The sequence below is a fragment of the Thermobia domestica genome, chromosome 12 (genome assembly GCF_964235325.1).
Source record: "Thermobia domestica chromosome 12, izTheDome1.hap1.1, whole genome shotgun sequence".
Lineage (NCBI taxonomy): Eukaryota > Metazoa > Arthropoda > Insecta > Zygentoma > Lepismatidae > Thermobia > Thermobia domestica.
The window spans coordinates 99,799,552-99,818,154 of record NC_137465.1 but is presented as its reverse complement, the minus strand read 5'-3'; the positions used below and the strand labels follow the sequence as shown (position 1 = coordinate 99,818,154).

Sequence of the window (18,603 nt, the reverse complement as noted above, 5' to 3'; positions counted from 1 at the left end):
CAGAGTTCTTTATAACCGACAGACTATGGCTTAAGTGTGGTCGCGTTTCTTAAGCGTCACGTCTAGCCAGATGTTTACTATTTATTAAGATAAGTTGATACACTGCAAATCAATTATTCCAAGTTTTATCCACGACATGGCAAGGTTACTGTGGAATTTAAGGACTTCCCATTGCTGAGTAAGGCTCCTCTAAACGCTCCCCACAACGTTTCTCGGTTTGTAAAAATTGTGGGAAAACGAAAGAAAGTAGTCGAATTTTGAAAATTCGGCCACACAGTGATTATGGAACTCTATGAAGGGATCTTAAATAATTGATTTCCAGAAAAGGTATTCGATACCTTTGAGGGCAGCCAAATGATTGTCATAGGCTGTCCTATCAAATGTCTCAAATGTTGTTTGAATCATTTTTTAGTTTATGAGTACCATAACTACTATGTGGCCCACTCTCCAAAACCTGAATATTTTATTCAGTTTTCACACGAATTTCATAAATGGGGGGGGGGGGAGTTGTGGGGAGCGTTTAGAAGGGCTTTAAGTAAATAGCAGAACTCTATGCTTAAGTATCGAGCCTTTTAAGGTAAAATACTGGAAGGAAAATAATTCAGCACGAAGACATTAGCGCTGATTTTGCATTCATTTATTTTATCCACGCCGTGAGAAATCATCCAGATTTACTACATACCAAAGCTGTTCAACGTTCATGCTACACGTAGTCGCAAAGGTGAGTTTAGGAGCTGTTTCGTTTGCGGAGCTCAGAAAAAAAAAAGAAAGAAAGAAAAAAACTATCTTCGCATGTAACCTGTAATACATTTGTAGAATCATATGTAATTACAGTACTTCTGAAAAAAAAATCTTATCACTCGTTAATTTTGCCCTACACTAACACCGCTATGAATGACAGGATCCGTATGTGTGTAAGTTTCTCCATGATTCAATACGAAATTGCATCCCCGGGCTGCAAGTGACGCAACATGTGTGGTTCTGTCTCTGGTTTGACAGTAGGTGGCGTATCTAATGCACAGGGCTCGTAACTGAATTCCACAACTGGTTGGAGCTGCATTGATAGTTGATGCCGTCGAGTAAATGCTATGTTTGTGCTTCTGTGTGAGTGTTCGCGTAAAGTGTGTATAGAATTGGGCAACTGATAACTTGCACGTGAATGATAGTAGAAACAATAATCATTTAAATAGTTTTACCGCTTATCATTGTGATACTCCCAGAACCGTGAACGATAGTGCAACTGATAGAATGGCGGACTACTCATTTACTGAGCTTGCTGATATGCATCTCATGTATGGCGAGGCGAGAAGTAACAGCCGCAGGGTTGGCTGGCTTAAACCTTGGTTTAAACCAGCTGTTTTTTTTTTCAAAAAAACCAACTGGTTTAAACCAGAAAAAAAAAGAACGAAAAATGCTTTAAATCGTGTGAACTTCATGGTGACGTTTCCACATATCAAACCATCCGCATTACGTTTATCTACTTTTCACCTTTTAATCAAGGGGTCCCGTGTTCAATTCACGGTCGAACCACAACCCATCTTTCAAGTGTAAACCAAGTAGCGATTCGAGGTGTCCCTCTAAGCGAAAGTCTTCTCCGTGATAACTTCGGTATTTCATAAGGATGTTAAGCCTAAACATACTAAATGAAAGCAAATTATATATTTCTACTTGAATGAATGCCTGTTGTTTTATAAAGAAGCCAAGGTTGCTTAAATATATTGATAGAAATTGGCAAAATTTATCAACTGCCTACGTAGCTTCCAACATCAGCTTGGATTTGACTTGGTTTTTATTTTATTGAATGATATCTACATACCAAGTTTGTAATTTAATACCTCAGTTTTAGCGTAGTGATTATGATACGTTGACCTTAAAATTTTACATACAAATACCTTTAAAGTAATCAGGATTTACCCAATGGCTAAGGCGGGAATTTCCCGATTTGTATATAATTTTGTATAATGTTTTTACTTGTATAACTGTTTATCTTTTTGTCCTTCTGAAATGACTCTTGACATTATTTTAACAAGTAGGCCTATGTAAAGATCAGTACAACGTATTTTTATCAGGAGTCCTTCGTGAGTGAGTCGGCAATCGCATTTGTGACCAATTAGTCCCGGTGTCGTGTCCAAATAGACAATTTCTTTTGGATGTAAGCCGAGAAACGGTTTGGATTCTGCTTTAAGCTTATGTGACCCCTTCCAGCATAACCTTGTTGTTGCATAATAACACCAAGGTGAAACAAACTAATTTCTGTCCATATCTAATATAAATACATGGAGTAAATTATTTAAATCAAAAAAACCTGGTTTAAACCCAAAAAACCAGTTTTTTTTTTGTTTTTTCAATAAAAACCATTGTTTTTGCCAACCCTGAACAGCCGGGAGGCAAGGCGTCTGTATGAAGAACGGTTCACGAATAGGAGATTACCGTCGCACGTCTTCTTTCAAACCATCGATCGCCGACTTCAGACACAGGATCACTACATAAACCCCGACAAAAAGTAGGACGAAATCGAAGTGTGCGAACTGTTGCATTTGAGGAAAACGTGCTGGAAGCATTTACGTCTCATCCTGAAACCAGCACGCGCTCCGTAGCTCAGGCGCTAAACACAAGTCATACGACTGTGTGGCAGGTTGTGCACGAGATACGAATGCACCCTTTTAAATTTCAAAAGGTTCATGATTTATCCCCTGCAGAGTTTCAACCGCGTGTGGACTTCTGCCAGTGGTTTCTGCAGCACACTATTGCTGAGCCAGACTTCCCAACAGTTATTTTATGGACGGACGAGTGTATATTCACCAGAGCAGGCGTACTAAACGGCTACAATAGTCTTGTATGGGCTGAGGATAATCCTCACGCAACTCTTGTGCAGCAGCATCAGCAAAGGTTTGCTGTGAATGTCTGGTGTGGCACCATACATGACTACCTGATTAGACCGTGCATCTTACCTAATCGTCTGACTGGTGGCAATTATCTTACCTTTTTGCGTGAGGTCTTACCTCTACTTCTCGAGGATGTACCCTTGGCATTGAGACAGCGGCTGTGGTTCCAACATGACAGCGCGCCTGCTCATTTTGACCAACGTGTACGGATATTCCTGCATGAAACTTTCAGTAATCGATGGCCTGGTAGGGGTATCCAGTATTATAGCCACCTCGCTCGCCAGATCTCACACCCATGGTCTTCTTTCTCTGAGGTGAAATGAAACGGATTGTCTATGAAACACCTGTGCAAACAGCCGAAGACTCGTGGCTCGTATTTCGATTGCTGTGGCGCGAATTTCCGATACACCGGAAGTATTTGGCCGTACCAGGCAGTCTGTTATTAACTGATGTCACTTGTGTAATGCTGCTTATGGAGGACAGTTTCAACACACACGCTGAGTGTCTCGATAAATCTTTCTACGCATGCGCACAAAACATTGAGAGGCATACGACATATTCTACATATGCATCTGTAATATTTAGGGAGGTCATTGTAGTTTGATGTAGGACCATTTGAGACAACAGGTAGCTAGTACAGTTCTGGTAGTAACGCTGCTAATAATAAAACTAATACTAAATACTAATACAATAATACATTAGTTTTATTCGTATTCCTCACCATCTTCTCTTCCTCCTCCTTCTCCTCCTCCTCCTCCTTCTTCTTCTTCCTATTATTATTATTATTATTATTATTATTATTATTATTATTATTATTATTATTATTATTATTATTATTATTATTATTATTATTAAATGCTTATCGAATTGCCCTTTCACTCTCCATGCGTAGAATCACACGTTGAATCTTGGATGCCAGTTCAAACTTTTGCTGTGCCTCGGCATCTTGCCGTACTGTGTGAATCTCTTTTCTCAGTTTTTCATTATTTTTGTTTGTATTGTAATTGTAGTAATCAGCTGCAGCTTGTCTTCTACGAGTATTATCATCGGAACCGATTTCGGTTCCTCTATCGTGAACGTTGCATCACCTCCCCATTAGCGCTTTTTAATTACACAACTGTCGACCCTATGTAGAGCGCTGTATGTCCCTACCCCACTGCCGGACTGCCCTTTCTGCTTTCTCGAACACAAGCTTTGAATAAACCTGTCGAAATTGCGCTTCTTTCCTGTGCGGTTATGCAACCACGCACTTCTCCCGCTATCTTGAATACGCATACACACTTCTGCTATTCGTTTCTGTATGCATGAACACTTCACATACATCCTCTCACCTCACTTTGCCCTCATAACGTCCGCGGCATGCTTCGCATCCTTTGGGGAATCCCTTGCGCTCGCCTTGTACACATCTAATCTTAGTATCTTTGGATAGTCCATGTTGAGAGTCTGTGTGGGCCGCCTAACACCGCCCTTCTATCTCTTGTCGTTTTGCCAAAATTAGCCTTCAAAGTTCATTTTCCCACCCTTTTGGACGTCCGTAACTCGGTTAGGAGGCCGAGATGGACATTGTGTTACATAGACATTTTTATTTGTTTTCATCTGTAGAATCACCTCCTAAGCGTTGTAAACAACCTTTCTTTACACCCTGTATATATTTTAAGATTATTTATTTGTTACAGTTTCGGCTATGTAACACAGCTTTCCTCAGACACATTATGAGAGAAATATCCAATTTTGACAGCTTATATACAATCTGAATGCAAGACACGCCCACTTTCTTTTGACAAAACTTCAACTTTTAATTGGCTTTAGAAAGTAAATTTTTAATTCTCTCTTTCTATTTTGTCTATCATCTTTTTCCATAATTCATGTATTACAAGTCCACTAGACCAATTCATCAACTTCTTCCCATATTTCTTAATCCACTGGGAAAGTGGGCGTGTCTTACATTCAAATTGTGTGTAAGCTGTCAAAATTGGATATTTCTCTCATAATGTGTCTGAGGAAAAAAGCCGAAACTGTAACTCAAACATATTATCTTAAAATATATATACTGCTTTGGTCAGTTGGAGTTTTATTAGCAATCGTGAATTTTCCAAAGCTGCAATGAATAATTTACAAGCATTAATCTCTATTGGTAATTTTTTACTGAAGTAATATTATGTGATTACAGGAACATCGAGTCCACTTGAACAACGGGGTTCAACAACTATTATGCCTGAAGAATTAACTCTGGACTATGCTGAAATTACGTCTATTCCACCTCTTCCTTTGTGGACGTTGCTTGTTGCAGATAAGGAAACTGCCAGTACGGGACCTCAGTTAAGCGAAGATCAACAAGTAAGTAAAAAATTAAAGGAACTATGTTTATAAAAGTAACCAACAATATATAATGTAATTGGTGCACCGACAACATTTAAAATCTCTCTTAGATTTTTTCTTTATCTCTCCACTGTTAGTTTTGATTACAAGTAAGCTTTCAGCATTCAAGAAGGTTTTTGTGAGTCGAATGTGAAACTGAGAAGGATTTTTTTTTTTTAATTATTGAAGAGATTCTATTTATTTACGAGGGGCATTCAATAAGTAAAGAGACAAATTGCTATAGCTCAATAAAGATTTATTTGAATCTTTCAAAACTAAGGCTATTTTTCAATATAATCACCCTTTACAGTTATGCATTTGTCCCATCTTTCTTGCAGCTTCCTAATTCCCTTGGCGAAGAAATCTTTCGATTTACCCCGAAGCCACCTTTGCACCGCTGCCTTAACTCCCTCATTGTCTGGGAACCGATCTGGCACACGTTTTTCTGTACTTTAAAATGTTCCTAATGACATTGTAAACAGTTCCAACACTTACTTGAACTTCCTCAGCTATCATTTCAACAGTAATTCTTCTGTTATCACGAATAAGTCCGTCAATCCTCGATTCCAACGAAGAACCAGAAACGTCCACTGGACGTCCACATCGGGGTTCATCACCTACACTTGTTCGGCCACTTTTAAACCGATCAACCCACTTGTACACATTCGCACGGTTCATACAATTGTTACCGTACTGTCTCAACATTCGAGAAAAAATTTCACTTGGTTTTGCACCTTCTGCGACTAAAAACCTAATGACTGAGCGCTGTTCTTCTAAGGTGCAATCTTCTAGAGGACTTGCCATGATGAATTGATATTTTTGAAGTTATGTTGACTTAAAATTACGAAACAGCAGATCAGAGCATATCCCAAGATTGCCAGCTAACACCCCTGAAACAAACAAAAAAAAAAAAAATTGATTAGTGTTAAAAATATAGACTTTGTCTCTTTACTTATTGAATGGTCCTCGTATTTAGAGTAGGTAATTGAATACCAAATAATCTGAGACGATAATTTTTGCAGGAAAATCATTCTATTCGCTTCTCCAAGCAACTTAGCTAATGTTACCAGGGCTTGTTGTTTTACCTGCAATCAGTTTAGCCCATATTATTTGAAAAATAACGAAACGAATAGAAATATGCGGGATGAGTACTTATTTTGTGTACTAAACAGTGTATTTGCTGTTGCTTAAGTTGTAAACTTAAGTAGTATTTGCTGACAAGAGTTGAAATGTCCAAACAGGACTCATTAGTTGAAGTTGCGATTTGAACATAAGTAATTGGAATTAGCTACGAAGTTAGTATACAGTACCCAAAAATTCGTTGCATAATGTAATACATATAGAGCCGAATATATTATATGTTGTGAACTAAATACAATGTGTCACGAACTGAAATAGAAGATAAATGCTGATATTTAAAAGCAGAAGTGAAATGGCTTTCAAAAAATAACAAGAAAAAATTACCCTGGATTACACGAAAATAACCCGAACGGTATAAATGAAGATTGAACTTCACCTTGCCCTTGAGTGATCTCAACTAAATGCAAAAGCAATAGGAAGAATTCGAAGTTCTGAAAGAAAAGATGCACACTGTTTCATTAATATCGCGTAATATTTAGGAAAGTTTAACGAAGTGCTTTCATAACATTGAGAATTCACCCTCTGATTAATTTCTGTTTCAAATAATAAGAGAAAGTGTCTAATCTCAAACGAAAACACACTATATTCCGTGAAAATCAGATATTTTCTAGTGAAATTATCGCGTAACACATACAGGGTGGACAATTTATCTTGATCGTCCGCTATAACGGACAAACCAAAAGAGAGAGAAAAACAAAACTTTTCACCAAGCAGCTATAAGGAGAGGGGACATCTTTGTATGTATTAAACAGAAAGACGCAACAAACAGTGCTGTTCAAATGACACTACGTCAGATTATTACATATTTCAAATCAACATGTCAAACGTAAACTTAAAATACCACTTTTATTATTCAGTGTTGCAAATTAAGGATGTTATAGTATCACAAACATCCAAAGTTTGGAAACCTTTACTACATATACAGCACAATGGCTATGCACAGGATAATGCACATCGAAAGTACTTTAGTGTTGGATACCATGGTCATACTATGACTTGTTTCGAATGAATAGGAACGAAGTTACGAGGGCTTGAAAATTTTAATTGTTTTGAAAGCCTTTATTTCGAAAAAAATACGAGATAAGTATTATATCTAGTTACTTGTATGGTTTGTAATGAATGTGTAAATTATTTTACCGTTTACAGCACTCGGATATCTCAAACAGTTTCGGAGATATGATAAACATTGATAAAGTTCGCAACACTGCTGAAAATGGCGTATTTGTGGAAAATATTTAAAATTATTGTTGTTTCCCTTCTGTTCTATAGCATTATAGCAATAGCTTTTAGTAGCTGTAATTACAACAAATTCTCACAATACATGATTTAAGCAGTGTTGCAAACTTCACCAATGTTTATAATATCTCCGGAACGGTTTGAAATATCGAGGTGCTGTAAACGGCAAAAGATAACAGTGAACAGGAAATCCTTTGGCGTGATGTCAGAAGTGTTAAGAGTCGTCAGTAGCACGGTCTCTTGGGAAAACGCATGCTGCGATGTTTACTTTCACGCTTATAAGTGAAGAAAACGTGAAATATACCGTGACGAAATACATATCATCACACGTTATTGCGAGCACAAAGAAATATGGAGCTGCCGGTTCCTAACACTTCCACCTTCCTTCCGAAGCATTGAATGTCCATTGTTGACAAGGTTTATCTCCTGCCTACTTTGGACCCTTCTTGAAATCAGGGTATATTTGAAAGCTCCTTTGAAAACATATCAGAGAATTACACCCTGTAGGAAATACCCTCTACACCTATTGCCAATTGATGAAATATGGACTTTTGGATTGTGTATGCCTGGCTTCCTTTACGCTGATAGGAACCACCATCCACAGTTTCTGGAATTCGAAGTAGGACCTATTGAAATTTAGCTTTTTTGCGATTTTGAACAGCCCTAACTCTGATACTATGCACTTTTCGCCAGAGGTCCACGTGAACTTTTTCTCTTATTTTGATGTGAGGAATCACCTCTTACAGTTTGTCGATATAGTTCATTAACACCCTGTATATAATAGACAGGGTGGACTATTTATGTTGAAACACCCTTGTTATTTTAAACTAATGGAATGGAAATGTTGACATTTTGCCAATTGTAAGTATTAGCTGGGGGACATAATTTGATGTATTCTACGATAACACCAGATTTAACAGTTTTGCCAACCCAACATAAAGTTATATTTTTTCAAATGGAACTACGTTAGATCATCAAATATTTGAAACTAAATGTTAAAGGAAAACAGAATACTACGCGTATTATTCAACATTACAAACTAAGTATGCTACAGTATCACAGACATCTAAATTTTGGAGGTTTCTACAAAAATAATTGCGCAAATGAGATGGATAGGAAAATTCATATTGAAAGTACCTTCGTGTTGAATACTATGACCATGATATGACGAATTTGTAATAAATAAAAACAGTTACAAAGGATTGAATAATTGACTTTTCGCAATAGCCTTCATTTCGAAAAACTGATTAGTTAATTATAAAATCCAATCACATAGATAATTTTCAGTAAATATAAAGATCATAATGCCGTTTACAGCAGCTTGATATCTCAAACGGTTCTAGAGATATGATGAACATCATTAAAGTTTCCAACGCTGCTTACCATTATATAACTGTTTGTCAGAACTACCAAATGCTGTTGCTGTAAAGCTATAGAAGCAAAGGAAAACAACGATCATTTTAAAGTTCTTACAAACATGCTATTTTAAGCAATATAACCATCTGTCCCATGTTTTTTCATAGCTCCAGAACGGTTTGAGATATCGGATTGTTGTAAACGGCGTTGAAACTTTGGAAACAATAGAAATTTACTAAAAATAACCTGAATAAGATTAAAATACACTAACGAGGACGGAAATGCCTTAAACCTTAAATTAGTAATAATGACAGGTTTTTATTTATTTATTTATTTTTTTATTATTAGTAATGGGAAATATAATACTGTAGAATATGAATGTTGTGGGATTCATATCACGTGATTTAGGTTTTTTCCCCGAAGCGTACCGAATTCAAACGCGTATTTAAGTTGCAGGACCGGAATCCAAAACATTTTCAGTTTTGTTACCATTAATAACCCTGCACAATACCGTAACAAGAAAAGTTACTCAGTCTTTCCTTTCCCAAAAAGTTTATACTCATATAATTGGTAGAAATGCCTATTGTAAAACCTAGAACAATGAAGAATAGTAAACATATGTCATACCACAGCAAACTTAAAAGCAAGAATAAATTGTAGCTCGCTCGTGTGCTTTACAGTGAGTCCGTTGAAACAGCTGTCAGATGGCTTCTAACGTTCTGCCAACTTAAGCTAGTGCTTTTCTTTTCATAATAGACCTGTACAAAAATATGTTTGTTGCAGATCTTTGTATTTTAAGTCTTAGAGCAGTTCTGGTAGTATAATTTTTATATAGTTCTCAACAAATAAAGAGACGTTTTACTTGAAGTCGGTGACCATCTTTAATATTTTTAATAGTTCTTCACATTTTTGGTAAAGTATAAACCTGTTTCATTTAATTAAATCTACTTGGTTCTCCGAACCAACTCACTTGAAGAAGTCTGTTGATCAGAAAGTGGTCAAGATATCACTGAGAAACAGTTGCAGGATTCAATATTTCTGTAATATTTGTGATAACAACTTTCGTTTTTCTATTATTCATCCTCTTAATTCCTGTTGCCCTTCTCCTTTATTTCCATTACAAACTCGTAAGTTTGTGTTGACACATAAAGTAGTTTTCTCTGTGTGTCGTTTGTAGAGTCGGTTGCTACTCATGTCTCTACAACCCACAAGGGCTATATCCAACCAAAAGGTGCTCATTAATCATAACTACGAAGTGTTCATTCAACTTATCAACTTACATTGTCATTGTGGATTCTAGATCTGGTGGATACCTCTTAATTCCGATGAACCATGAATACCTCAAGACGTTGGGTCAGCACCGAAAAAACCACCCCTTTACAGGAAATCAAAACCGAGACAATACGTACCAAAGGCACCCTCGTTAACTATTTGGTTATACGGCAGTACGCTATGTGAAATGAAATCTTTCAGTTTGTCGTATCCCAAGAGTACCCCAAGAAAACCCATGGACACGATGTTGCCCACCACAAACTTACTTGGCCGGGAATCGAGCTAGGGACCCCACACACCAGAGTTAAGCACTTTACCACTGAATTATCGTGCCCCCGTAAGGCAGTTTGCTATAGTTGAACAGTTTGAACTAATTACACTTCAACTCGTCATTTTTTTTTCACTCAATATTTGAGTGTTTGTAATTTTCAAATTTTAAGAACATCTCTTGCAGTTAACATTTAGTAATTTTTAGGACATCGAATCCTAGTTCTATTAATTTTTAGGTTGGGAATACAAAGCATTAAACGCTACCCACGTCTTGACGTTTAGAAATGTAGAAGCTGGTACTGCAACCAATGCAGTGTGTGAGACTAACTTTGCCCTACATTATAATACATTTGAAGTTATAACAGATATATTGGTTTTAACAACAGTCGCATGACTTCTAATGTTTTTATGAAGATTGAACTGGTATTTTTCTCTTTAAAAAATGCATATGTACAACAATAAGCGTGTTGCAATGCCGTTATGTCTCAAGACTTAAATCAGCTTTAGTTGTTTACGTTTACTGTGTAAGTTAGAGCAATTAAAGCAACGACTAACTCTCAAGTCTTGAGTCAGTGGTATCTTGACTAACGTTTATCCATACTTTTGGTAGTTACATTGATCTCATGCTGAGGTAACCTTGACAGTATCATCTTTTATTACAATCATCAAGAGAATATTACGTGCAAACGTGTATATATATATATATAAATCCTATCCAAGCTATTACCGTTAATTAAGCAAAGAGAGATGAATTATATTCATGAACATACTTTTTTCTTATAGGATTACAATGAACTTTTTGATATAAATGCAAGCATAGCCGAAGAATCATTGGATGATTTATTGGAAGATGAACCAGATTCACCAAGACGGCAAGACCGACGACCATCAGCGAGTATGGAGCGTCAGGGGCTCTCACATTTTGGTCCACGTCAAGTGAGTACATTGTTAACTTTATTTGTGCTTGGAAAACTTGTAAAAGTGAATCGTAGTTCAATTTGCAAATTACACTGAAATAACCTTATAAAAAAGCAATAGTTAAAGTGTGACACATGTCTGTATTATAGAAATACGGTACGCACATTTGATTGGGTGCTTTTTCTTTATGTTCTTGGTCAGAAGCGAGCCTATATAGGACGAAATCTATAGTTTAAATTTTTATTTTTATTTATTTAACAATCACCAGATACAACTCAGAGGCCATTTTACACTGGATATCTAACAACAACAGTGGAGAGGACTTGGAAGGTATCGGCCAGGGCCTGTTTAGTATTTACGATCCCGGCATTTGCCTGGTAGGACTGAGGGAAACTCTGGAAAACCTCAGTCAGGATGGTCGGCAGCGGGAATTGAACCCGCGACCTCCCGAAAGCGAAGCCAACGCTCTACCACTTGAGCTACTTCGCTCGGTAATTAGAAACCAGAACACAGTATTACATTCGATCTTTTCTCACCGGAAATTGAACCCGGGACCTTGAGCACCAGACACACGCTAGCCAGTAGACCAGGAGGAGGGCAACATTCAAGTAATGTATTGATTTTAATAGTCGTATTCAGCAGACTTGACAGTTATCGTAAACTCATATATATGGAATTGCGATTGACTGGGTGGAAAGTTCAAAGGATTCAAGGCCTGCTTAAATTAGATACTCGTAGTGTTTTAACTTGTTTTGAAACAGGACAATGGGTGGCCTAGTATTTGTGTTCCCAGACAGAAAATGTAGGTGGTTTACAGGCGCCTGTGAAACATGCATAAACAGGCATATTTTTACAGGAGCCTGTGCATGCGCCTGAAGACGGAACACTTTTAAACGCATGAGACAGGTATCAATTTTTTCACGATCATTGCGTGTTCATTTCACGGAAACAGATAGTTTTCATGTTGATAGGGTTGCAACCTTGCAAGGTGCAAAATGCATGTAAACAACATGTAGAGAGTGGAAAGACATGTATGTAACCGGCATATTCCATGTAGTTGACATATACGTTACCTCATGAGGATCTGACGACAGCTGCTTTTCATTTGATAAAAATGTAATTGACATGTTAAATACATGTGAAATACAGGTGTTAGCGAATTAGTGGGCGTGTTAGAGGAATATACATGTAAAGTACATTGCATTGAGTACTATTCACGTGTCAGGACCTTACATATGTGCATGACAAACTGGAGACTTGGTGCCTGAATATTACATGTTTTCTACACCTGTAACATTAATGATTCACCCCAATCAACCTTGTTCATTGCATGCACCTGTTTAACTCATTTATTGGCAATCATGATCATTTCATTTTCCATTTATCTGCACATTGCATATAGGTAGATTCACACTTTGCATGTACACGGAGATAATACAGGCAATGTATTCAGTTGTAATCCCATGTATTATACATGTGTCAGGACCTTGCATAGCAAATGTCGAATTGGAGACTTATGCCTGAATATTGCATGTCTCCTATGCCTATAACGTGAATGTTTAGCTCCAATCCACTTTGTTCACCACACGTATCTGTTTAATCCATGTGTTGGCAATCATGATCATTACATGTTCCCGTTCACCTGTACATTACCTGTACACTGCACGTAGGGGATTTACACACTTCGCATGTACACGAAAATGATAAATGTAAAATAACATATTCTACATCATGCGTTTTCCATGCTATACGCTAATACATGATATTTACATGTAATGCGAATGTCACACATGTATATTACATGTTGATAAACAGGCACCTTCCTTGTACTTTTCATTCTTACTGTATTTCGAATGTTATCAACAAGTCATTCAAGATACTTTACATGCACATATTCCCTTAATTTACTTGCATGTGAGTGACTACGTGTACATTGCATGTTCTCATTTTGATGTACGGGCTCTGTACAACGTGTGTTTCCGTGCAAAATTTCCAACAGAAGTTTTATACTTTTTCGATATGCATATCGCCTGGAGACAATGTGCCTGCAATATTTTCTTTACATGTGTTTTCGCCGAAACATGCCCCTGTATAATGCCTGTCAAAATCTGACAGGCTTTTACAGGCAGTTCCATGTACAAAACATTGCATGTTTCCTCAAAAATTTTCATAATAGTTGTTCAAGAGAGGTCCATCTTAAAATTAAAGTAAAATGATTCAATGTAGAATATTATAGGAAATATGTAGGATACATTATTAGTATTATTATTATAGGTTAATTTTTCCTTATAACCTCTTATATACATATATGGGTGCTCCGCCCCCAGTTCCCGCGTTTGTTCGGCCTACAGCCTCGCTTCTCTTATGTATCAGCCTTTGCATAAACAGTAAATTTCGTGCATTTGCTCGTCATATTTCCTGAATTTGACCAGCAGGGGACTTTGCCCCACATCCCTGCCTTTGCTTGGCCTACGGCCTCGCATTTTTTAACCCTAAAGCTCTACTACCTAAAAGATAAGATTCTTTTCCTTCTCAAAGATCTTTCCCTATTTCAACTTCCTAAAAGGTAAGATTTTGTATCCTTCCCCTCTCCCCCCCAAAAAGAAACACCTATTAGAATAACATGGGAATTTCTTCATCCCTCCCTTAGACCCCTTAAATTTAAAAACTTTCGGAAACTTTTGGAAACTTTCCTGCGAGTTAGTCCCGGAAGACTACAATCATGCCACATTTCATCATTCTAATCCTGCCGGAAGTGCCTAAACATTTTTAAGTGTAGAAGACGTCCCATATAAATAAAACGGGAAAGATTTTTCGGTTTTCCACAAAATCACTTTAAAATTGGAAATTTTTATTTTTACTGATTTCCCTGGGTAACGCTAACGAAATCGTACAAATATACCGAATTTCAAGTTTGTATTCTAATTCCAAGCACCTAAAATACTGCACTATATGCTAAAATAATAATAATAATAATAATAATAATAACATGGGGAATTTCTTCATCCCCCCCCCTTTAGACCCCTAAAAATTAAAAATATTCACTTTTGGCTATTTTTCTGTGGGTTAGTCCAGAAAAGCTACAATCGTAACAATTTTAATCCTTGTAGCTCTACAGGAAGTGCCCAATAATTTTGGGATGTAGAAGATGTCCTATATAAATAACATTTGAAAGATTTTCCAATTGCCCAGAAAACCTCACTAAAGTTTGAAATTTTTATTAATTGGTGATTTATTTAGATAACACTAACGAAAACGTACAGGCATACCGAATTTCAAGTTTTTGTTCTCATTTCAAGTACCTAAAATATGAGATTATAGGTCCCAAAAAACGCCCAATTAAATAACATGGCGTTCTCCATTCCCGCTTTAGGCCACCTAAAACTTAAAACCTATTTACTTTTGGCAATTTTTTTGTCGGTTAATCCCGAAAAGTTACAATCATGCCAAATTTCAACTTTCCACGTCAACCGGAAGACCCATATATATATATATATATATATATATATATATATATATATATATATATATATATATATATATATATATATATATATATATATATATATATATATATATATATATATATATATATATATATATATATGTCAAATCCCTTCGCATCTCTTTTTCAAAGCTCGACAGTTATAATTTGTTTTCCAAAGAAAACTTGTAATGTAAGTCCAATTTTGAAAGTATTGCCTTCTGACTTTTGAAATAAATATCATTCGCATTCTTTTTATTTAGAATTTCATTGTAGTTAAGTATAATTGATCCAGTGTGTTTCCAACATCTACAGGTAAGAGTGTTAATAGTAAATACATCTTTTATTTTTTGTGTTTGTAGGCTCGTATGCTTTCGAGGCTTCTCACGCATACGCATCTTCCTGGATTATCCAGCTTGGATCAAATGCATCTTTTGGCTCTAGCAGACACTGTGGCTACATGTAATACTGATTTTGCAGAACGCTTCGCAATTGATGCTGCAAAGAACGCAATTGCAAAGGAAAATCTCTCAGGATTGCCTGATGGCGAAAATCCATCTACAGGTTAGTAGTCAGCTTGGTAAAACAACCAGTGCAAACGAAAATTAGCACATGCTAATAAACTTGAAATATACTTTTAAAAAAAATCTTCCATAAGTTAGTGTAACTAAATTGAAATGTGTACTTACCTGATATATTATGATTGTACTTTAATGTGCTGATTTCTATATATCTCTGAAAGAAGTTGTTGGTCTCTTCCATAGATTCCTTAGATGATTGTGGTTTACGTTTCCTGTTGGCCATGAAGCATTTCAGTTACCTGCTACGATGTTTACCCTTTGTGCAGCGAGCACAGCTTCAAAAACAAGGTGTTGGAACAGCGAATATTGTATGGGCGTTCCATTCAGAAAGTGAGGAAGAACTGTTGAATCTTACGCCGGGGTATTCAAAAGGAAATATCAAATGGAGCACACTGAAAGAAATAGGTGTAGGATGGTGGGTGCGCAGTAATACTGTACTTCGCACGTGTATTGAAAAGGTAAATAACTTTCCTGTAAAATAAGAGCGACTAATGCAACTATTTATCTTTCCTAAATAGTTAATCGCATTAACAGCGACATAACAAAAGTTTTGCCATCGAGTTGAGTTGATTTTGAGTTTAACGTCCGTTTCAGCAGCGAGGCTATATGAGACAAGACCCACTGATTAACGTGGAATCCGAACCACATGAGCTTCCGCCAGGAATTGAACTGTCTCTCCCACGCCAAAGGCACGTATGCTAACCTCTTAGCCACGAAGGAGCTCAGTTTTACTATCGAATAATGATTTGTGCTTTCCTTAAGTGTCATTGCAAACTCAAAAGTAATAATAGTTTAACAATCATTTTCAACGCTTATTTTCATTATTACATTGTTTCTTTGTAAGCTTTTTACGTCCAGTTATGCTATGCGTAAGTATTGGAAGTCATACAGGGGGGCGCGGTGGCTCAGTAGTAGAGCATTCACCTCCGGTGCTTGGGGTCCCTGGTTCGATCCCAGCTCGCGCCGTGTGGACTTTGTGGTGGACAAACACCGTGCTCGTGGGTTTTCTCGGGGTTCTCCCGTTTCCTCCCACTTTCTTCATTCCACCATTTCACTCTTTATCACCGTCTCCTTTAGGCTAACCGGCATAACCGTGGGACGTTAAACTTAAAGATTTCATTTCATTTTCATTTTGGAAGTCTTACAGAAAAACTATGTCCGTCTGTCTGTCTGTCGGTCGACAGGTATCAGAGCAAAACTTGCAAGAGATATCGAGACCTGGTGTTTCGGAATCGATTCAGCGTTCCAAGAATATGTTCCGATTCCCTCTTATTCGTTAATCATCCATTGAAATCGGAAATTTGTTCGTTTCCGGTTTCAGCGTTGATCACTATAAAACGAAAATGGTAAGGAATAGAGAAAGCGGCTTTGTGCAGTCCATTCAGAGTCTGAAGAAAAGATATAATTTCACCTAGATCTGTACTAAAACTGGAAGAAATTTTATACTGCTTTCGTTTTCAGTGTTGATCTCCCAAGAGCAGAAACTGTAAGAGAGATCGAGAAGCTGTTTATCGGAATCGATTTAGCATCCCCAACAATGGATTCCATTTACTCCATTAACCCTATACTAAAACTGGAATTGGTAGAAATTAACCATTTACAGTTTAAACGTTGATCATAGAACATAGATTGTAAGAGAAAGTGAAAAAGCGGTGTTTTGGAATTGATTCAGCGTTCCAAGAATAGGTTCCATCTTATCCGTTAACCCTCTTTTAAAACCGGAAGTGGTAGAAATTAACGATTTCCGAGTTTCTACGTTGATCACCAGAAAACAGAAACGATAACAGATAGCGACAAACGGTGTTTCGGAATTGTTTCAGCATCTGAAGAAAATATATCATCTCCACCTACATATCTCTATTGAAGCCGGAAGTGGTAGAAATTAAATACAAGCTATCTATCGGTCAGGGAAAGTCAGGAAATTTGTTTGGTCAGGAAAGTTAGGAAATTTCATTATGAATTAGAAAAAAAAATTAATCAAGACATTTATATTGGAAATTTTAATGATTGTGTAGCAGGTCCTATCTTCCAGTACACTATCTTGTAGACATTATATGCTCATGATATGTTATGTGCGGAATGCAACACGAAAAAGAAAGGAAGCATTTGCAAAAAGTCATCTTGAGAAGCAACAACTAAAGAATGAACAATTAGAGCGAAAACGGGCGGCTCAGAAAATCAAAAGACTTGAACCTAAGAAATCCCGAACTTCAAGAAAACTTTGACTAACAGATTGCCAAATTACACAATAAGATAGAAGTGTTACAGAAATTGTAAAGAACCTAACCAACATTGTGAAAGATATCTAAATACAGTTTTTAAAGTCGTATATTGTCTTCTGTATGCCAGCTGGAATATTGGATTTTTATTCAAATAATTTTTTAAATATTCTTGCGTCGTCTGTGATAATACTCTTGTTAAGTCATTTTTGTAACCAAAGCCATAATGTATAGTCAAAACCTTTTGTAGATACTTGTATAAATCAGTATCAAAACACATGTGCAGAATGTTTATGAACGTATAATAGTACTCAGTGAAAGTTATTTATAATTGTATAATGTCTGTAATGATGACCCCAGTTGATCATTTGTGTAATGAAAAAGTCACTATATAGGAAAAATAGTTTCTAAATAGTGTAAAACACTGTGAAAGTGTGTGTTGATTTTGTTAATGTGTTTGATGTCTTTAAATTGTGTTATGTTGTGGTGACTTTAATAATAATAATAATAATAATAATAATAATAATAATAATAATAATAATAATAATAATAAGAAGAAGAAGAAGAAGAAGAAGAAGAAGAAGGGAGTGGAAGGGGCGAAGGAGGCCACTAAAATAATAATAAATTGCAGGTAAATGAATTTGTTAGTTTGTACCTTTGCGATATAGTGCATAATCATATAATCAATGGGGAAAAACTTACAGTACACTTCAAATATATGTTGGTTTTTATGAGTTTTACTAAGGGAGTCAGGGAAAAAATCATTATATGATCAGGAAAAAGGATCAGTGAAAGTTCAGGAATTCAATTACATAAGTTTGGTAGACACCGTGTACTACTACTTCTGGCTTCAATATTGATGTCAATAGAGAAAAACCGGTAAT

The 18,603-nt window shown here is 36.5% G+C and overlaps 1 protein-coding gene across 3 annotated transcripts in view; it reads left to right on the top strand.

The window, feature by feature from the left end:
* Rbcn-3A (rabconnectin-3 alpha) overlaps nucleotides 1-18,603 on the top strand; it is a 354,959-nt gene that overhangs the window by 204,952 nt on the left and 131,404 nt on the right. For all 3 annotated transcript variants that reach the window (XM_081733859.1, XM_081733860.1, XM_081733858.1), the window contains exons 29-32: nucleotides 5,056-5,222; nucleotides 11,301-11,453; nucleotides 15,282-15,483; nucleotides 15,684-15,958. In XM_081733859.1, the coding sequence (XP_081589985.1) occupies nucleotides 5,056-5,222; nucleotides 11,301-11,453; nucleotides 15,282-15,483; nucleotides 15,684-15,958 (797 nt within the window). The remainder of the gene's footprint in view (nucleotides 1-5,055; nucleotides 5,223-11,300; nucleotides 11,454-15,281; nucleotides 15,484-15,683; nucleotides 15,959-18,603) is intronic.